Here is a 21,253-nt window from a genome sequence, read left to right as displayed (position 1 = left end):
ACAGGAAGTGAGGGCGTGGGGCTTAGAGAGGAAAAGAGCTTTTCTCTCCATGCTGCCTTCCTCAGATTAACATTCCCCTCCAACTCTCCAAATTCCTCTCATCCTCCTTTCTGCTTTTCACTCTCTCCCTCCCTTTGCTCTGACTTTGCTCCCTCCTGCATCTTTCTGTCCAGTTATACCAATTTACATTCAGTATCATACACTACTGATTTTCAGAACACATGCACTGGCTTTTGTTGCCCCCCCCCCCATTCTCCCTGTGTTCATGTCCTCAGAAGCAAGATTAAAAAAAATCTCACAAGAAGTGATTGATTATCTACTTATGCTCTATTAGCACAGAAATAAATCACACCGAACCAAACCCAGACAGAGATTTGCTGACTTGACCTGATGGCGATCTTGTGACCTGACATCTGTCATCTATGTTTCACAGGTTCATTTGCAAAACTTTTTTATTTTTATTGAAGCTTTGATGGAAACTATACAAACACATACCACTGTAAGGGTCTGCCGATCATTTTCTAGTCCTCAGCAGTGACTTGAGGGCTGCCGTGCTTCAGGAGGCTGAGTGAGCAGAAAGGATTACATCATCAGATTTTCAAAACCTCCTCTTTCCAAACTGTGACTGGCGAATTTGTGTGGGAACAGAAACATTATCTTTTTTTATTATCCTCATAAGTACATCTGCCTAAAGAGGAACAAGGTCCTCTGCTTTTTTCCTTTCCAGATATAAATATGATATTATTATTATATTTAGGGAAAAACATGACACACGTACAGGGTTCGTTTTCCACTACCAAGCATTTTGTGCTGTATATCTTCCAGCATGCCTGTAGGGGATGTTTAAAGAATTAGCAAGTCGCTGACCTTTTTCTGATCTGTTTGGATTTGTGGATGTGAAAACTTCTCAGCGCGTTACAGAGAGGTGAGCAATGCACAGATGACTGCGCTAAGAATAAAGAAAAATAGTCTTCTGACAAATAAATGACTGCATAAAGGATGAACTTATAGCACATATAATTAAACAATACTTGCTTTTTTGAGGATAACAGGAGTACTAAAAGTGCAGATCCTTGTCATTGTTCTTCCTGTCCTCATTTGTGAATAAAGCTCTTTTTAAAGAAATTACTGATTCTAGCCTTCAGCACAAGCTCATTTCCATGAGTTAGAAAAACTAAATATCTTCCAAAGTTTATGTTTTTTGTACTCAATATTCGGCCTGTATTTCTGTGCCTAGCAGTGAAGAGGCAGCAACACAAGCAGGGAATTTCATTCCTAAGACGACCCAGTTAATTTGTCCAAGTCAGACTACAAAGGCCTCATATTAACATTGGCTGAACTTTAAAATTATTTTCTACACAGAGAGAAGACAGGACCCCACATAGCAAAGTCGTGAGCATGCAGGGAACAGGGTAAATGCAGGCTGGGGTGTTGGTGTGTCTGCCTCTACCCAGCAGTCAGGCAGCAGCTTCTGCTGGGGTACTACTGTAATGCGGTGGTAAAGTACTTTAAAGATTTTAACCATCTTTTTTTTTATGGTGTAGCTATAACTAAACTTGGCTTTATACTTTGCATGTTTGTATTTGGCTTATATGCTTTTATTTAGAAAAGTGTTGCTAGTGATACTTCCTACCCACATCTCCCAATTAAGGCAATGAGGCACATCTGCCCTGAAACCCCTTAGAAAAAAAAAAAAAAAAAAAAAAATGAGACCAGGCCAGGATTGGGCGTCAGCACAGCAGGCGAGACACAGCAGAGCGGCCGCAGCAGGCATCAGAGACCCAGCAGAGCAGGGACGGGAGCAAAACAGACATCACTGGGAACCCCATAGAGCTGTTTCTTCGGAGCCAGCATTGGACATGTAACAGGCAATTTACACTGAGATCCTACTGATGAATGATTAAGTGTATGCTTGCCATACTGCTACAATGGTATCTAGAGCCTTTGTTTTAAGATGCATGTCGCCATGGACACAACGCACTGCTGGACTATTTGCTCTGTGTGATTTTAGTTTTGGCTTGTTTTACTCTCTTATATTAGAGAAGAATCTCTCTGTACTCATTGGATGATTTAAAAAAAGGTCCTAACTCTCTCTTTTCTTTTACATTTCAAATGAAAAGGAATGAAAAGCGGAGTCAACGCTAAAGTGCCGAGGACTGCGCTTCCTCTAGCAGCCACTTAAGGCTATCTCCAAAGTCAGCCCACAATGACTCCCAACGGGACCAGAGCACAATCACAGCCAGTATAAAGGATTAAGCCAATGCGTCCCAACTCAGCTCCTGATTTATTAAGTTTCACAGTAAGATCCATCCCTCGATCATCACATCTGGCTTCAAAACTCAACCTGAGGCTTCAAAACAGGTGTTCATGGCTGACACCACGGTAGCATCATCTCTTCTGTGTCGGAGTTGAATCAGCAGTTGAAACGCATTACCAGAACTTACCATGAAATGCTGCAATTTTGTTCACTTTTTTCCAAGCTCTTCTTTTTTTTGTCCCTCTAAACACAAAGTTGAACCACGCAGTTATAGCTTCAGTGACAGTCACCGTGTACTCCATTTCTGACCACCGGTGACGTCAGGAGAGTCCAAGTTGATGGGTTTTTGCAGTGCATCATCGTGAAAATTTTCACCAAATTTGAAAAAAATGCAACAAATGTGCCTCGATTTGTCCAGACCAAATGAAGTTACTCAGTTAGACAAGCGTTTTAAAACTTTGCCCTGTATTTGATAGAGAATAATACCCGTAGTTTGTTTAGATATCGAGGGTGATGTTTACTCTACAATTGTGGCCCCAACATATTAGGAAGTATTATTAATGTCAACAGGTTAAACTAAAGCAACCATACAGGATTCTGGTTTTACAATAGATTTGAAGCAACATGAATCCCTCCAGTAATCCATTATTAACAAGCTAACTTTTTTTTTCTCCCCCCATCGGCTGACTGAAATGATTTGTGTGCATGGCGCCAAAGCTGGACGGGCTGTTTATATACAATCACTCTAATGCTGAGATTTAGAAGAGTGTCTGTCAAAGACATCAAGTGAAAAACCGCTGTATATAAAAGCTTAACTAGGATCTTAACCACAGTTTAATGGACTGACATTCTGAAGTCTTGGCCTCTTTTGAAGCCTGAAATGAACATATTTACATGAGGCTGGGTGCTGATCTATAACTATGCCTAGTAATCTCAGTTAGTAGCGCTGATCTATAGCATCTGTGGATGCCCTGCGCAGTCAATTAAAAAAAAAAAGTAAATAATGCAACTTCAACTTCTTGGAATATCTGCTGGGACAGTTAACCACACTGCAAGCCACATCATTTGTCAGATACAGGACCGTGCAAATGACTTGACACCCCTCATTTCTTTATATTTTGCTAGCAAAACAGGAAACGGGTGCAGTGATTTATTGAAACCAAAACCAGAGTTTACAAGCTTGAAAGTCAACACAGCCTGAAAATGTTTTTCCTTTTTTTTTTTTAAAAAAAAAGAAAGAAAGAAAAGAAGGTCTTTTAATGTGTTTTGCTTCTCATATCTTTAGGATCAATTACAGTTGTTTTATTAAATTCAAAGAGAAATGTTTCCATGAGGACAGATTTTATGTGAATTTCATGCTCACTCAAGTTTCACAAAACACACGTCAGTATCACAGTGAAAAGTGTACAGTTCAGGAACAAAAAACTAAATATGAAATAAATAAAATACAGCAGTTTACCATATTCACATTTTATTTCCCATGTATTCAGTCTTAGCTTTTATTTTCTGCAGTACAATCAACTTAAAATGAATAACTATCCCAACAAATGCAGCCCAGCATTGCACATAAGCTGCAAGAGATATGACAGACATGTATCGCATATTATACTGAAATTACACGCGAATATCCCTCACACACACACACACATGCACGACAATAATGCTGTGTTTCTAAGATGTCCCAAACAAAACTTAAAAGGAAGCAAAGGACAGAAAACAGAGGAGTGAAATGGGTTTAGAAGGAAAGAGAGGAGCGAAAAAATTATTGGGGGAGTGAAGCCGAGTTAGAGTGGATAATCAAATTGAAAGCAGAAACACACTTTAAGAGCATTAGCTGAGCAGAATAATGGAATAACTTAAACTCCTGCAAATGTGCACACACAGTCTGCACCCACACAGAAAAATGAGAAAAATGTACGTACAGGAAGCATCACACAAAAAATACTTAATAATTTAAAAACAGCAAGCAAAAAACAAACAAACAAATAAACCTGTACAACAGAAACACATCTCTATGAGCAGGAGAAAAAAAAACAAATTTGATACTCAGCACCATCTGTTTTTACGCATGGGTCTGTCCTACACAACTCCACAAAATATACACACAAGAGGAAAGAACAACGACGGGAAAAACATTCCAGTATAGACATAAGAGAAGTGTTACCGTCGAGCTTTGGGCTGGGCTCAAACAAACGAGGTGACTAAAGATGAGGTTTCCACACTACTCGCATTCACTTTGTCTTTGTTCTGTGTGATTTGTGTTTGTCCAAAGTGCACAAGGGTTTTCTGCTCTCTGTGCAGCTCATGCTTTCTTGTTCATCACTACTTTGTTATACTAACACGGTTCATAAAAAACAATGAAAACACCGACATGTGGATGCTATACATTCCACCTAAATGTGTCACTGATGTTAGTTTGCAGTGTTTACATCCACGTTTTAAATACTGTACAAGGTTTGTCTTTATAAAGACGTGAACATTCTGCTTGTGTGTGATATGAATAGCTTCGGTTTTGGATAAAGCAAGGCAGAGAGCACATGGGTGATTGGCCCACGTGTCGCGTTGCCGAAGAGGGAAGGAAGTAAGGTCACGGCTCAAGTCTGGTTACATCTGAGCTGGTTCTTGTTCAAATGATGTTAAGATATGACAGCTGTTTGATCATCTGTGCATCCCATTTCAACAGTGATACCTTGGCTTCTCAAAGAAAAGAAAGAGACAAGCAAAGAAGGCCTGAACAAACTAAATGAATACAAAGTTAAAGTGCAGGGCAACAATGAAGAAAGCTAGAAAGAGGAAATAAGAAGGCAGGCAGATTGGATCTCGGTGCTGGCCAGTGGAGGAGATCCAGTTTCCCTAAATCACCTGCAGAAGTGTTTCTATCAAACACAGCGTCACAGATGAGAGGGCTTTCAAAGCCTACAGAAGCCACTGGCTCTATTATACAACTACAACCTTGGCAGAAAGCTTCAGCGTGAGTTTGGAGGTGATAAAAAAGGAGCAGCGAGTGGACTGGGGTTCAAGTTAAATGTCCAAAGTGCCTGCTGGTTGCAGCCCTGTGCAGCTATATGTGAATCTCAGAGGCTATATGGTGTCTGAGGTCAAGGCTTACAGTTCATGATGATTAAATTCTAGTAGTGAAAGGTGAAAACATTCATTAGAAGCTTTATTTTTTGTATTACTGTGGCTTATATCAGTCTATCTGAAGGGAAAGGCAGGTGGAGTACCGTTAGGAGCAGCACGTCAGCCGCATAGACGAGTAAATCTATCAGGTCGACGCACACCTGTGTGGTGCTTATGTACCATTTGGATTTGTATTTACAGCAGGGTCAGGTTTAAATCTATGCTATTTATCCAGCAGTCAAAGTGAGAAGTGTTGCTATGTCACCTGTGAAATCTTTAAATTTAGATCATCTAAAAGCCCAGGCACCGGCTGTTTGTAAGCTCAAACTGCCAGGTACAGATGAGATTAACCCCGCAGCGCTGATCCCTGCGATTAGTACGAGTCGGACAGTTGATCGAGGTGGTCGGGATTCTCATGGACGTTGTTGCCGTGCTCGTTTTCGGGCTCCGCGTCCTCATTGTCGCTTTCTGCGCTGTAGTCTATAGCCTCCAGAAAGGACGGCTCGTCCTCCTCCATCACATAGGTAGTTGGGCTGCTGGGTAAAAAAAAGAGTCACTGCCACGCGTGTCATGGATGATGGTTAAACTGGAAGAATGGCAATGTTCAAATTGTGAAAGCACAATCAAAACATAACAGGAGCTTTCATTTAAAAATAAATAAATAAAATGTTTATTTTGTGATGTTTTTAGTCAGAGGCATGATTTAATTTTTAATTTAAATAATATACCAGTAAGACAGGTCATTATTTTTATTGCTGATGGAGTTAGTGATTATCTTGGACTCACTATTAAATTCTTAGTCAAAGATAAATTGATTTTTTTCCTCAAAGTTTGATTTAAAAAAATATTTTCTAAATGAAAAGGCAGCAAAAAAAGATCTGAGAATCTAGATTTAACATTTTTGCTTGATATATGACTTAAATGACCGATATATTCATAAAACTGCTGCAGTTTGTGACCTTAAATATGAGGAAATGCTCTCTTTCCTCACATTTCTACTGTTAAATGCCACATAAATAATCAGATCCTGCCGGTAAGAGTAATTGCTTAAACACAGAACAAGAAGCAAACGCAAACTCTGCAAAACAATTATACATATTAATATAACATTTACAAATCATAAAAACGTAAAGACCGCTAACACACATTAAATGTCTGCTTTGACCAATGAGGCAGTTGGGTTTTTTCTGTCGGTCTTAATGGTTAAATGCTTGCTGGTTCTTTGAGGTTTTAGTGGCTTTAGTGGGTTTTTAATGGTGTTAATGGTCTGAAATGTGATCCCAGGGAGACAGTCGATCAGGGGGGCTCAGACAATGATCTCCCACCAAGCTCGCCAGAGTATGAGTGGATGAGAGAGACAGAGACAGAGAAATTACGCATCAGTATATGTACAGCAAACGTGTATGTGTATGAGGTAATGTGTGCGTGCGTGTGTGTGTAATGCATGTTGTCCAAGCAGATAATGAAAGCAATGTGTCAACCATTTCAGGCCATTACAGAAATATCAAACCAATTCTCACACACACACACACACACACACACACACACACACACACACACACACACACACACACACACACACACACACACACACACACACACCCATTTTGTGTATCCACCAAATTGCAGTCATCTCCATATACCGTCTGTCTGAATATACAAATCCATATATGTTCATTAAAACCCAAATTACCCTCAGTCACACAAGGATAAACCTCCACATCTGCAGAACCTTCTAAATCGTTCTGGGTCCTTTCTTATGCGCACAAAAAAAACAGACCCCATTGCTCGTATCCACCCATTTAAGCACTCCAGTTATTTGAAGACACATCCCAGTGGCCACAATATCATCGTTGTGATGAACTCTTAAATGGTAAGTGGTACTATACCAAGCCCCACGAATAAAGCCATAAATCCAGGATGAGAGCGACCAATCCCAGAGGGTACTAATGCCCACACACACACACACAGCCACACAAACACTTTTGGAGTCCCTTAATGATCAGACACATAAATGATGAATGAATATATCAATATGAGAGTAGAGTAGGTTAGTAACAGAGAGACAAGGAGATGCAGGGAGAAAGAGATGTAAGCATTAAGTGGTTTGGAATATAGAGCCATCACTTGGATTCGACTTCTTTAACAAAGCAGAAGCTAATGTATTAAAATAAGAAATGAAGATAACCTTGGTGGTCACGGCTTGGGTTTGGCCAAGCTTAATAATTTATTGGCTGTGGCGACCTCATATTTCTGAACTGGTCATTTCAATCGAGGTGATTAGATAATGCATGAAGCTACTGGGTGATTTCTTTTTTCTTCTTTTAGGGTGAAGAGCAGTGCTGACTCACTGTCACTTGCTAAAATATGGATGAAGATGCCCAAAACTTGAGTGCAACTATGGTTTTTGAATGAGTCTGTATTTAGATGTGGACACTAAATTTAGAGTTAAAACTGCATTTTTCTTCTAACCCATAAAACTCTGATGTAGATTAGATTTTTTCTAAACTTTAGTTAATGTTGGTTTGTCAGACGGATACGTCATTATTTCCTAATTATAGCAGGTCCGCTGGGTTCGGTGAGAAAAGTCCGACAGCCCAACATGAGGTCCGATTAAAAGGTTAAAAATAATTTTTCTTTAAAAAAAGGATTTAAATGTGGTAACTTGTCACGCATCTCTGGGACGCTTTCAGAGTGGCTTTCATATTTAATACTGCTGCTTGGGAGTCTATTTCTATTTCTATACTTCTAACCACTTCCATATCTGGAATTTCGCCACAGAGCTCAAACTTGTGCAGAGACGACAAAGATTGCGGCGTGTGATGACAGCTGGGTCTCCGGTTATGCCCGAGCAGTTTCCAAACCTAAAGATGGTACGTCAGTTTAAGGTCACTCCACACGGTGAGACTGAAGGCTGAGTTTTCCTGCAAGGTCCTGAGACGCCTGAGCAGGTGCACTCGGTGATCCGAACAGTAATACGTGGAACTGTGTGACGGCGTACGCCGCACTGAAGAGGCACAAGTTTTTTGCCACCACAACACAATCATCGCTCACCACCCTTCCCACTCACCAGACTTGGCTCCCTATGACTCTGTCAGTTTGCCCGAGATAAAAATCAAATTGAACAGCTCCCATTTTGACACACTGGAGAGGATCCAGCGTGCATCGCCGACGCACAAGCGCGAGGGACAGAACGAGACTTTCAAGGAGCAATCTTAAAATAGCAGCCGCGCTGAAAACTGGTCCGGAGGTGCACGAGAAGACAAGGACTGCACCTCATATAGTCTACGACAGAGTAAAATAGAGAGCAGCAGCAAATCTATACATGAACCATCTATCTATCTCTATATTAAAACATCAAAACAGATACCAAACGTGGTAAGTTTTCTTTTAATCCTATGCCTGACACTGCAGTTGTATCCTTTCCTTTACTGCACTGGGGAATGAGAGCATAAGAAATGAAGTTACTGTACATTATACTGCAACAAACTGAACACTTTGACACAAGAACTATAAAGAATATAACTATAGAATAAAAAGGCCGATAAGATTAGAGTTCATCTTAACAGCTGAACTATAAAGACATTCAGTTTTACCATCCTTTGACACTTAGGCTGTATGAGGACACGCTGTGATACTGACTTTAATAAACTGCTTTCCCACTTTGTTGCAAATGTATTCCAGCTATGGAGTGAGGCTAATCTCCACGTTCCACGCACATGTACTACCCTGCACCATCAACTACTTCACGCGCCCCTTAACAACTCTACTGTGTAGGTGTAAATGGTTTTATCAAAAGAGATCTTCTGGCTGTTTTAAGAAATAATGATGCTACTGACAATTATTCATGACCACTTCCCTCTCAGACCAAAGTTTTCATTATATTCCTCGCACATGATCATTGGTAGAATTTCAATGATGCTCACAGCAGCCCTGCATAAATTCAGGCCTTCATTTGTTTCTTGAGTAGTGCTTCAGAGCCAGAGTGACAGTCACACCGTTGAGAATCAGCGCCGAGGGGGAACGTGTCTAGCAGTAATGAGGATATTTGTGCAGATAAAAAAAGAAGGCAGTCTGTAATCATTTCCAGGTAGATTTATGGTCACGGAAAACATTATCAATATCTCAGATACCTTGAGAAGGTTGCAAGAGGACAAGAACTCCACAGCTAAGAAACAAAAAGCTGAAAAACTTAAAACAAAAAGGAGAAAAAGGTTTATGAGGAGAGTAGTTTTTGTTTGCTGTATTGTTTCAATAAGACCAAATTCCACAGCTGTGTGTGGCTTGTTCAGATGACTGCACAGAGTCATGGCTTTGCTTTTTCCACAATACTAACCTGACCACTTTGGACTGTGTCCCAATAATATCACTCTCCAAATCCAGTAGGTGTTGGTGGTTCCGGAGCCCGGTCAGCCTCTTCAGCCTCAGCAGTGCCACGCAGAACTGAGCTCCCATCTCCTCCAGCTCTCTGGTGCCGATCTGAAGACCCTGGAGAAAACGCTAAATGGTAAATGGTTTGCACTTACACAGCGCAGTTCTTAGTGGTTCTACAAAGTGCTTTAAAATGTGTTTCTCAATTATCCATTCTCAAACACACTCCAATGACGGCAGTGCTACAGTGCAAGGTGCTCGGCTGTGATAGCGGGTGACTTGGGGTTTGGTGTCTAACACCAGGGAACTTTTGCAAGTGGAGAGGGTTGGGATTGAAACACCAACCGTGAGATGACTGGACAGCCCGCTGTACCTCCTGAGCCCAAGATTTTAAACTCGATATGTTCACCAGAAAACAAACTAAAAACTCACACACATACTCGCAAGTACTTTCAATATACTGACATATTCAAAAATAACTGCAAAGGTCAGAGTGAAATCTAGTTTAAAATGACTGCTGTGGGTTTTCTAAAGCTGCTCTGGGGCCTGGGGATAGAGTCATTGTCCAGCTTCAAACACCCCAATTCTCGCTGCGGCCAAGCACTTGGCAAGGAAACTTTTCATGTGGAGACATGATCATTTATTTCATTTTCAGGGACACACATTCAAACGCATATGCACCCCTTCCTACACCCACACAAAGTCTGCACAGTTCATTCGTACAAGCAAATGCAAACTCACACAGGGACACACTAACCTTCAGCTCACCCCGAATCCCGACCCCTCCAAAAAACCCTTCATGTTCTTTCCCTCCCCCCAGAGCAGAACAGAAGGAGGAACATCTAAACTTGGCCACAGACATATGCAGCCACAAATCAGGAGACATTAGTTCCTGCACATCTGGACGAAAACTTTCATGAAAACCAGTAGGGGTCTTAATCAGAGCCAAAATGGCATTGTGGGACTCAGTGTTAGATGTTGACATTGGCAGGAATCAATAGGAAGGAAGTCAGCTGGGATGGAACACCATGGAGTTAGAAAGAAGAAAGGGAGGCAGCACAGTCAAAAAGGGAAGAAAGAGAAAGGACTGAGAAGAAGCAAAGACAAACAGCACCGCAGCTCCACCTGGTGGGCATGCAGAGGAGCAGAGGGGCACCTCCCTCTGAGAAAATGACAAGCTTGTTCAAAAGAACATTTTAATTTCAGGGTCATTACTCTAAGCTACAATAAAATGCCCAAGTCTTTTATTTGTCCATACAATGGATGGGTACTGTTAAGATCTTACCTGCACTCTTATTGCTGGATGTAAAATATAATCATAAGTTTTACACAATCCAACCTCACCAGAGTAAGCAGGTGGGGCTGTTTGGTAATGTGCCTCAGGTGCCAACAGCTGCAGTAATCTCCCTACAGGCAAATGTATGAATAACTATGAGCGATTATTTAATTATCACAAAATTAACTGTTGGCTGGAGCTTTTCATTAAATAGGAACATTAAAAGTAGTGATTTAATTTGAAGTGGAAACAACTAGAGCAGGGCGATATGACCAAAAATATTTATCACGATATACATTTGAAAATTTGCGATAACGATATAACTGACGATATAATTGACACTAGACAAAATACTTTACAACTCCACAACTTTATTAGTGCAAAAAACCCCATCAATGTATTTTCACTTAAACAAGCAGCTGTTTTTTATGTGCATTAAAGTTATATAAAAATGTAACAGTGCAAATTCCTTGCTGACAGTTTAACCAAAAGGCATTTCCAGTGGAAATTGGCCGACATATCCTCAGCATAACCATGTATAATATCCACAAAACTTAAAAAGAGGTTATAGACACACAATACGGTAATATTATGTTGAAGCGCAGTACGTATCACTCCGCGAGGCGCCTGCCTACGATAGCCGTAATGCTCCGACAATCCATCAAGCGGTGCGGGTTCGTAGCTTAGCAAAGTCGTACTAAAACATTTGACAGATTTTCGAGCGCCGTGTAGCACATAAAATCGTTTCGAGGTCAGTAAACACAACCAAAATTCATACATAAGGCACACGGGATTATAAGGGGCACTGTCGATTTTAAGTGTGCCGTATTTTCCAAACAACACGGTAATAACGACGGCCCGCTAGCATGCTCTACCAAAAATAGTGCTTTGTTGTGTATCTGACGGACGAAAGCTAAACCAGTGCCACACCACTGAAGTTGCAGTATTTTTACAAACCAATTCTGGTTCATCCGTTTCATTTAACGATCCGCTTTCGTTCTTCTCATTCTGCGTCGCCGCCATGTGGTATGTAAACATAGGCACTGCGCATGTGCGTTTTACCCATATTCTATCGCGATATTTCATTTTCCTATCGTTGCCCAAAATTACACCGGTATTATCGTGAACGGTATGATATAGCCCAGCCCTAGAAACAACTGTATTTTTCTGCATGGGTGCAACTCAGTGCTCTGCTTATTATAAGAACACTGTGTTCGAAATTCGTTCCAGAGGTGGGCGGCACCTGCTCAAATGAAACCATTTCTTCACAATCAGTGAATTTTCATTAAATGTAGCAAAAGTTAGTTTTGAACAGCCTGTCCCATCTACATGACAGGACAGCACAGAAGTGTTGTCATGAGAGCAGAGCTCTTACAGCTCTGTTAAAATGAAGTCTAAATTGTTATTATGCTAGATAAAGACGGACTGTACAGTAGCACTCTTTGTCTAGTATTGGTACCAATTTAATACAAGTGTTTGGTAGCAATCCATACTGAATAAACAAATATACCCATACCTTATATTTGCCCTGATCACAGCCGCAGAGCGTGCTCTCCATTGTATAGCTGCGTTGCACTCCAATCTCTCGCCAGACAACCACGCGGGCGGTTGCCTCTTTGGAGCGCTCCACAACAAAACTGCAGCTAGCCATGCTGAAGGCTGGAGCGATTTGGGACAGGATCTTGGGAAGGGTCTGAAGAACATATAAAAAGTGTTTGAGAAGTCTGAACGTCTTTGTGTGTGTGCGTGTGTTAGGGGTGCAGATGATTAAATAAAGAAAAACAGGAATCGATAAAAGCTATAGTTATGCAAACCCCCAAATTTGGGTTTTTCATTCCCAAATGCAGACAAAAACATTTTGATGTTACCAGTTTGAACACAGAATGTGGAAAAACAAAAAAAACTTATTTAGTCTTTGCAAAATGAGTTTAAACCCATTTGAATATGTTTATTAAGACATGGTGACAGTGTTAAAGAAAGTCAACAAACAGAACAGGTAACATTACAAAGATGTACTTACTAAAATCAATATCTTAAATGTGTTGTCTATGTGTTGGTGTAATTATAAGTCGACTGATGGCATGTCCTTTCTGGAGTAATACGAGCACAACTTAATAATGGTGATTCAAATTCAGCCCAATTAATATCCACTGATATGTTAACTGTACTTTCAGAAACCGGGCAAGTCTAAGAGAAGTTTGTGTGTACTGCTGGCATTCACCCTGTATCCAAGGTCCTCGTGCAAGTCGCTCGATGTAGCACTAATATTGGACTGCCAAACTGTCTCCTTTACGCTGCAGCCGTACATGAACACATTCTTCTTCCTGGAATGACCGTGGTAGTCGCAAAACACCTGTGCATTCACACACATGCACACACATACACGGAAAAGAAGTACATTGAATAGTTTTTTTTAACCATGACACTGAGACTCGAGTTATAAAATAACGACTTTCTCTGGTCAGTTTGCAAAGAATAACAGCCTCACCCCTCTTTGTGCCTTTAAGTTGCCACCCATTGCAATATACCGGTAAATAAAATTATATGTAGCAGACAGGCCAGCACAGGGTTTAGTTTATGATAACTATATGTGTAATAAAACTAATGCAGTTATTTACAGATGTTAAGCTCAGTGAAATCTAGTGAAAAAGCAGCCAAACAGAATGTGCAGCTGGATGGAGAAAAAAAAAATTGTGTCGCAAAGTGGAAAACGCCCCTAGAGTAATTCCAGTTAATTAGAGGTCATACCAGTGGTGCCCTCTGTATGTGTGCAAGGTACTGCAGCAGGCTCTTAGTGTGGTAGATGGTGGGGTGGAGCTCAGGATTGGGATTCTGCCACTGGCGATTCAAATCCTCCCCACTCAGAGAACAACGATGACTACAGCAGAAAGGAGATGGCAGAAGAGGGGAAGGATACAGAGTGGAGCACAACAGAGCAACAGCTAGAGAATCCTTCAAGACAAGATTTGATGTGTGTTAACGTAAAGCTGTGGCCACCGTCCAGGCCCAGGCTCGGCAGAGTGCGTGTCGTTGGTGTGTATACTTGAGAGTTATGAGTGTGCGTTAATTTAGTTCCATTTCTTTTTACTCACTTCCCATTTATAACTCCATCAGGGTTGAGCATGGGCACTATCTTGAAGATGTAGGCCTCCCTCAGGCTGGCTGCCAGTGGGCTCGTGCCCATTAAGAATTCCAGCGTGCCCTTCATTACCCAGCTGGCATTGGTCTCTCCGGGGTGCACTCTGGCAGACAGGAAGATCAATGGACGGTTCCCTGAAGAGCGAGAAAGAAAGAAAAGTGCAACACAAACATGAGCACAGGGAGATGGAATGAGAAGGAAAAAAATCTTCAATTTAAAGTTTTTTCACAGCAGAAAAACAACATCAGTGCAGTGCAAAATAAGAGTATGCCCTGATACCTCAAGGCTGTTTTACTGTAGTACTAGTCATTTCTATCAGTTACTGGGGAGGTTTTTCAATTAAAGGACCCAAAAAAATTATCACCAACTAATGATAGATTACTTGTGATAAAATAACCTCACGTGGATCAAAAATCTACCTATTAACAGACCCTGAAATAGTTTTATCTGCTTAAATAGCCTACAAGATACTCAAGGAGATTCATAAAAGCAAGTAAGTTGGACCTTCAGGCTCAGTTTACTTTGTTAGACAGACTGCTCCCAGCAGTCAGGAATAATCTTCATTCTAAGGATGACAAATTAGGTGTATCTGAAAGGCCGTTTTAGGTGATTTAATCAGAATGTCTGGCAATGAAACACTTTGGACTTCTTTTACATACACATGATTCCCAACTTTCTAGAGCCCAAATAAGTTTGAACTAACTTTGTTTCACCAGAATAAACCTTCAATATCAATACTTTCCACAAGTTCCTGAGTGCAAACAAAATGATGAATCCAGCAGTTTGCAAAATCTATCGACTCCAGATTTTTCTGACATTTAAAACCACACAGCACTGCTTCCTTGACATTTATTGCCAACTCTAGAGAGAGCTATATAGCTTTAACCAAATAACTTTAACTAAATCTCCATATAGATCTACATTTATTTACTCACTAAATTGACAGATGTGATCATTTGAGTTGGACTCGGGCATGGCAGTGATGGTAAGAAGGGGGCAGGTGTTCCCCCCGAGGGTTTCGCACAGCACGTCCTGTCTCAGGTAGATATGAGGGGTCCTCAGTGCCTCCAGTTTGGCCAGGTGCATCTGCGCAAAATGACAAATTGCAGCTTTTAAACCCACTCCCATCCATAGCTTCCATTTGAACCCTCAGAGCTTTTGGATGTTTCTATTTTTACATGTTATGGTTGTATTATTCTACTGGCTATTTAATGAGCTGATCACAATTAAGTGATTTAGATTGGGTTTAACTGCTGAAGTAATTCCGTGAGGCAGCTCTAGACATGTGCAAAAAAATGTAATGTACCTATTCTCTTGATAAGTGACTGAGAGTAGACTGAGAGCTAATAGTGGTCTGCATCAGGGTTCAGATTACAGGTTTGTGATGTAGCAACAAGGGAAGAGTGATAATTACTGTACGAGCGCATGCTAAGACCCATTTCAGTATTCTTGAGGTTACACATGTCTTCTAGTGCTACAATAATACCTTGAGCGTAGAGTATGTATAAGGGTAATGATAGGCAAAGTAGCAGACGTCATCTTTATGGCTGAAGGTTGTGCTGAAGGTCAGAGTGAAATACGATTTTCCTTTCTGACCGCCGGCTGCGATAGAACTCCTTGCAAAGTGATTCCTACGAGAAGGAAGAACACTTCGTGAGTATCTGTTGAACGCCAACAACAAACACACTCTAGTTCTTCATTAGAGATCTCTGCATAATCTTTGCAGGACAATACATTACATTTTTCATAAGTTATGTTGATTTGTGTGCTAATATAGGAAACTAGTAAAAGTGGAATCACAGTCAAAAAACACTTGAGCAAGTATTGGAAGCTATACTAGAAGTTGTAGTATGGAATGACTACCTGAATCCACTGGATGGCACTGCAGTTATTTTTATAATAAATATGCCTGGCCTAATGTGAGCTGTGGAAAACTAACCAAAAGAGAAAGTTATAGCTTTATTATTTCAGATGTTGCATGAAGTGAAGACACCTGCTGTGAAATATTATTTATGCTTCACTTGATTTAAAGAATGGATTAATATATATATTGGAATATTCAGCATATATTTCAATTCAATGGTATGGATATAAGACATTGCAGGGGCCTGTGAACACTGTTAGAGATAGAAAAGCCTTTGGATGTCACCTGCTGCTTGGATATATGTCCACATTTAGTTGCTGCTAAATTCATTTTGATTAGCCCAACACCTCTTGAATGACACTAGTCTCTCATTTACCTGAGTTTCTTTTAAGTTTCTTTCACCCTTTTCCTAAAATTTACAGTTAAGATGAGACAAAGGGTCATAAACAGGTTTGCTCCTGCTGTTAATTTATTAGAACTGTCAAAGCAAGGTCTCTCCTCTGGGGTGAGGTGATGACTACACTGTAAATCCTAGTTTTCTCTGAAAATATACCTTATAACTTTTGTCGCTGTAGCTATAAAATATATGATCAAATGCACTCAGTGGCTACCATATTAGGTACATCTTGTGAGAATCAGGTTGGACCACCCTTACTTCTTCATGATGGAGATTTTGGTTTATATTGACATGATGGTGTCACACGGGTGCTGTACATCCATGACGTCAATCAGTTATTCCACCACATCTCATTGGACTGAAATACTGTGACTGTTGAGGTCATTTGAGGGCAGTGAACTCATTGTCATGTTCACTTGTTATAGATTATTAAAGCTTTATGTGCGTTATCCTTTCAAAGGTAGCCATCAGAAGATGATCATAAAGCTATGGACAAACAACAATACTTTAATTATTCTCCAAAGGGCCCAAAGTGTGCCTAAGAAATCCTCAACTCCTACACCTTTACACCACAAGCCTGAGCAGTTGATATAAGCCCAGACAGATCCACGCTTTTATGTTGGTTATGCCAAATTCTGAGCCTACCCTCCGAATGTCGCAGCAGAAACTGAAACAGATCAGGCAAAGTTTTTCCAATCTAACATTGTCTAATTTTGGCCAGACCATACAAAGTTGAGCCTCAGTTTCCTGTTCTTAGCAAGTGGCTCCACATGTGGTCTTATCTTGCTGCGGCCCATCTGCGTCAAGGTTCAACATGTTGTGCTTTCACAGATGCTCTTCTGCACACCGTGGTTGTAACAAATGGCTATTTGAGTTAATTTTACCTTCCCATCACACTGAAGCAGTGTGGCCACTGCCCTTTGACCTGTGGTATCATGGCATTTACACCCAGAAAAATGCTGCTCACTGGATATATATATATATATATATATATTTATATATTTTTTTTTTTTTTTTTGGGTTAGAGACAGCTGTGTGTGAAAATCCCAGTAGATCAGCAGTTTCTTAACTACTCAGACCAGCCTGTCTTGTACCAACAACTATGCCATGTTCAGAGTCACTTTTCATCCTGATTCTGATGCTCAGTTTGGTCGTCTACATGCCTAACTCCACCAATCTGCAGTGTGCTATGTGACTGCAATAACAAGAAAAAGTGCATCTAATAAAAGCAGCAAGCCTACTCTTGCTTTAGAGCATTTGATTTTCTGCTCAATTTTGCCCATTTCACTACAATATGATTGCACCTACTTGTAGTAACAGATGTCTGTTCCCGTTCTAACCCAGCGAGGTCTGCCACTGATTGCCTCCTGCACAGAGTACATCAGCACCTGCATGCCTACACAAACAAAGACGCACAAACAGGGAGAAAGCCCAAACACAAAATAAGTCAAACTGTGCTGTGCAAATTCTCAAGCAAATTACAGTCAAATTTTGTTGCTGTGCCTTTAATACAGTCTAATTCCATTTCTGCTGTATAAAAATCTTTAAAACAAATGAATAAATAAAAGTTCTGTAGGTTGGACTGTTATTCTTCTCACCGTAGTTGAACTGGCTGTTTGACTTCTCACAGTTAATGATGTTGAAACGGTAGGTGGTCCCAACACGCATCCCACTCACTTCTAAGTAAAACCACTGGTGGTAGTGATTACTGTTGATGTCTGAATTCAGCACAAGGTCATACTCATACCTGAAGAGATACCACAGAATAAACTCTAAATATGAGCCCGAACATCAACAACCATAAAGAAAACTCATCTAGACCATTTTAGGCATTTAATATTAGTGAAGTCACACACAGCTTACCACAGAGTGGTGTCTGTAACACTGTATACTCCATTGAGTATTAAGTACTTACTTTCTAACTTGAACTGCCTTTCTGAGGTTACCAGACTCAAACTGAGAGTTAAACTTCAGTGATTCACCATTGTCTTCAATAACAGGGCAACTGAAACATAAAAATTAATATACAGTAAATGGCACAACTCTAATTATAAGGAGAAAAGTAGCTTTTGTTAGTACCACTTAACTGCAAATGCTCAATAATGGAAACAAAATTCATAATTTTACATCAGTTTAACCCTAATTGATAAAAAGCTTTAAGGCTCACCTGGGAATGTCCAAGTCATAAACCACTTTATCCAGGATATCATTCGGGTGAATCAACCTCTCAATGTCCTGGAATATCTTAGATCTGCAGCGTAACACCCAAAAAGAAACTGTTAACAGACTAAAAGGATAAATATTCTTCAATTGCTTATTAATAAGGATGACCTCTCACCTCTGTACACCATAAACTCTTTCCAGAAGGGGCTCCTTAAAAGTTGGGGCTACATGGCCAAAGTAGTCTGGGTAAGCCACTTCAGCGTACTGTGGGACAGAACGTGTCCCCTTCACCATCTCCACGTAGAGGTCAGGGTCATGCAGCGGGAGGAGGAGGGCTGTGTCAGGCACCTCCAGAACCGCTCCTTCCCCTCCCTCATCCTCAGCACCCTCTGATCCACAATCTGAACCTCCTCCTCCCACGCGACGTGTAGCGATATCCCCCAACAGCAGAGGTGACTGTATGTGTCTTGTAGCACTGACTGGGGATCCCTCTTGTTTCACTCCCTTTAAACAGTCCTCTACATTCAGAGCCCCCTTGTCTTCTAGAGAGACACAATCCAGTGCATGCGGTAGTCCCTGTTCTATCATCTGGCCTTGAGGAGAATGCATGGAGGAGGATAAGGTTGTGTGCCCATCTGGGGTAGGAATGTGAGTCTCCTCTTTTTTGTCATGGTCCTTGGTGAGGTGGATCGTGTCCAGTTCTAGAGATGCTAGAGAAGCAGCGGGGGTTCGAGAGGTGGCAGAGGGAGGTGGCTGTGTGTGTTGTCCTTTGATAGAGTTCCAGATCTCCTGAGAGGCTGGTGTCGCCATGTGCTTTGGGGACAGGGCTTGAGCTGTGGGCACTATGATTGGACGAGTGGATCGAGCTGAGGATGATGATGAAGAAAGGGATCCTGATGAAGGAGTAGAAGAGGCACCTTTTGAGCCTTCAAAGTTATACCCCTGCAGGAACAATATATTGTAGTTAACAGTTCATGCATTGAAGAATGTGTAGACCAGACTGCTGCCTGTCAGCCAGTAGGATTTTTAGTAAATATTACATGTTCAGTCGACACCACAAATATAATAAATAACACAATTTTGTTGAACTCTTGAAATGTGATAAACAGACTGACACACGGACACATATGCAAACTTTTAGGCACCTACCCATCATGCAATATCAACACCATGCAAGCACAGAGTCAAGGTCTTAAAGAACTATGAGGACCATGGAGCCGTGTAGAAAATACTGACCTGAAAGTCTTCAGATAGTTCCAGAAAGAATCTCTCATATACCCTCAACTCCTCGAATGGACGACCAGGGCTCTTTGTGGGATGCAGCTTGTTCAGGTCAGTCTCTATGTCATCGTTCTGATTGACAGGAAACAAAGGAAGAAAAACTTCAAATTGCCTGTTATACATTTGTATTTGCTCTGTCAAGACAGCTCCAATCTAGTTCTTATGAGGTTTACCAGATATGGGTGACAAAGTGATTTCAGCGTTCAAAAATGGCTGGTAAATTATGACTGCCCTCTACTGGAAATTTAGGAAAGTTCCGATATCAATGACTAGGTATGACTCATGAAAATGTACGATTTTGTGTTTCACAAAACTAACGATGATATTATAATTTCCAGTGCTATCAAAGTTGAATTGTGAATCTAATATCACATAGAGGCAATATGCTTGCCATAGTGAACAAGTGTACCACATGTTAGTGTACTGTTATCGTGTGAAATGTCCCATATGCATGCAAGTATTTGGTATTACCAAAGTGCGATGAGCTTTCTCGTCCTCTTCATTGTCAGTATCAGTTTCTGCCTCCGTCTCCTCATTATCGTCACTGTCATCCACCACATCATCCACTGGGTGCAACACACATACACAGAAATTATTCCCCTGACATTTCTGTTTGTCTTTTGCCCACGCTGGGGGAGAGAGAGGAGGGGGGCTTATTATTTCTGAAAATGTGAAAGAGGCCAGCACATGACCAGAACAGCAGTCCCCCCCAGAGGATTCTGGTCAATGAGTTGTAATGCTATGCCCAGAACAGAGGAAATGTTAACAAAAAGATGTGAGCAGCCATGGTCAAGAGATGGGTGATCAAGAGAAAGAAGAGATTCTGAGCATGTTTCTTCAAATACAAATTCAAGAGCTCACCGACATGTTTTCAGGAATATAAACGTGTCAGCACCAATCGATGCTGTAATAACTAATGTATATCACTGTTTTACAGCGTTCCTGTTTGATTCTACACTCTGCAATAAACCAAAAACGGAGGTAGTATTTGGTAACCTTCTTTTTAAAAGATACAAATACGAACAGTGCTACTTGGAAAAAAAAAAGAATGTAATAGAGCTTTTTTTATTTAAAATTTTAGTTGAGACTAAAGGCCCTTACACACCGAACGTGTTGTGTAAAAACAAAAGAAAATTCAAAATTTTATGAATCTGAATTTGATGCGTAAAATATATAAACACAGAAGGTGTTGCGTTTTTACAAAAAAATTCATCCTCAAAAAAAGGACTGTCAAGAAAAGAAAAAAAAAAGAAAAGTTGAGCTGATGATGAGCTGGCCCTGATCTTCCTAATGAAGAGAAGGAAGAAACGAGGATTCTGGTTCATCCAATTCTCATGAGAACACAGCAGCAGGGAGAGTATTATGGTTTGGTCCAGGAGTGGAAG

At 40.7% G+C, this 21,253-nt stretch overlaps 1 protein-coding gene across 5 annotated transcripts in view; it reads right to left on the bottom strand.

Moving 5' to 3' along the window:
- Nucleotides 1–3,711: 3,711 nt before the first annotated feature.
- Nucleotides 3,712–21,253, bottom strand: part of agtpbp1 (ATP/GTP binding carboxypeptidase 1) — a 30,798-nt gene continuing 13,256 nt past the window's right edge. For 3 of the 5 annotated variants that reach the window (XM_084945439.1, XM_084945441.1, XM_084945442.1), the window contains 15 exons: nt 20,340–20,434; nt 19,824–19,940; nt 18,763–19,529; nt 18,592–18,675; nt 18,340–18,429; nt 18,023–18,171; nt 17,733–17,820; nt 15,650–15,794; nt 15,099–15,249; nt 14,117–14,297; nt 13,773–13,902; nt 13,246–13,377; nt 12,541–12,717; nt 9,714–9,865; nt 3,712–5,913 (listed from right to left, as the gene is read on the bottom strand). In XM_084945439.1, coding sequence (XP_084801565.1) covers nt 5,751–5,913; nt 9,714–9,865; nt 12,541–12,717; nt 13,246–13,377; nt 13,773–13,902; nt 14,117–14,297; nt 15,099–15,249; nt 15,650–15,794; nt 17,733–17,820; nt 18,023–18,171; nt 18,340–18,429; nt 18,592–18,675; nt 18,763–19,529; nt 19,824–19,940; nt 20,340–20,434 — 2,621 coding nt within the window. In that variant the 3' untranslated portion in view covers nt 3,712–5,750. The remainder of the gene's footprint in view (nt 5,914–9,713; nt 9,866–12,540; nt 12,718–13,245; nt 13,378–13,772; nt 13,903–14,116; nt 14,298–15,098; nt 15,250–15,649; nt 15,795–17,732; nt 17,821–18,022; nt 18,172–18,339; nt 18,430–18,591; nt 18,676–18,762; nt 19,530–19,823; nt 19,941–20,339; nt 20,435–21,253) is intronic. The other 2 variants (XM_084945440.1, XM_084945443.1) reach the window with 1 other exon arrangement.

The sequence above is a fragment of the Perissodus microlepis genome, chromosome 12 (assembly GCF_051167445.1).
Source record: "Perissodus microlepis isolate ML-2025 ecotype Zambia chromosome 12, ASM5116744v1, whole genome shotgun sequence".
Lineage (NCBI taxonomy): Eukaryota > Metazoa > Chordata > Actinopteri > Cichliformes > Cichlidae > Perissodus > Perissodus microlepis.
Note: the sequence above shows the minus strand (reverse complement) of the source record. Positions and strands in the feature narration are given on the sequence as shown.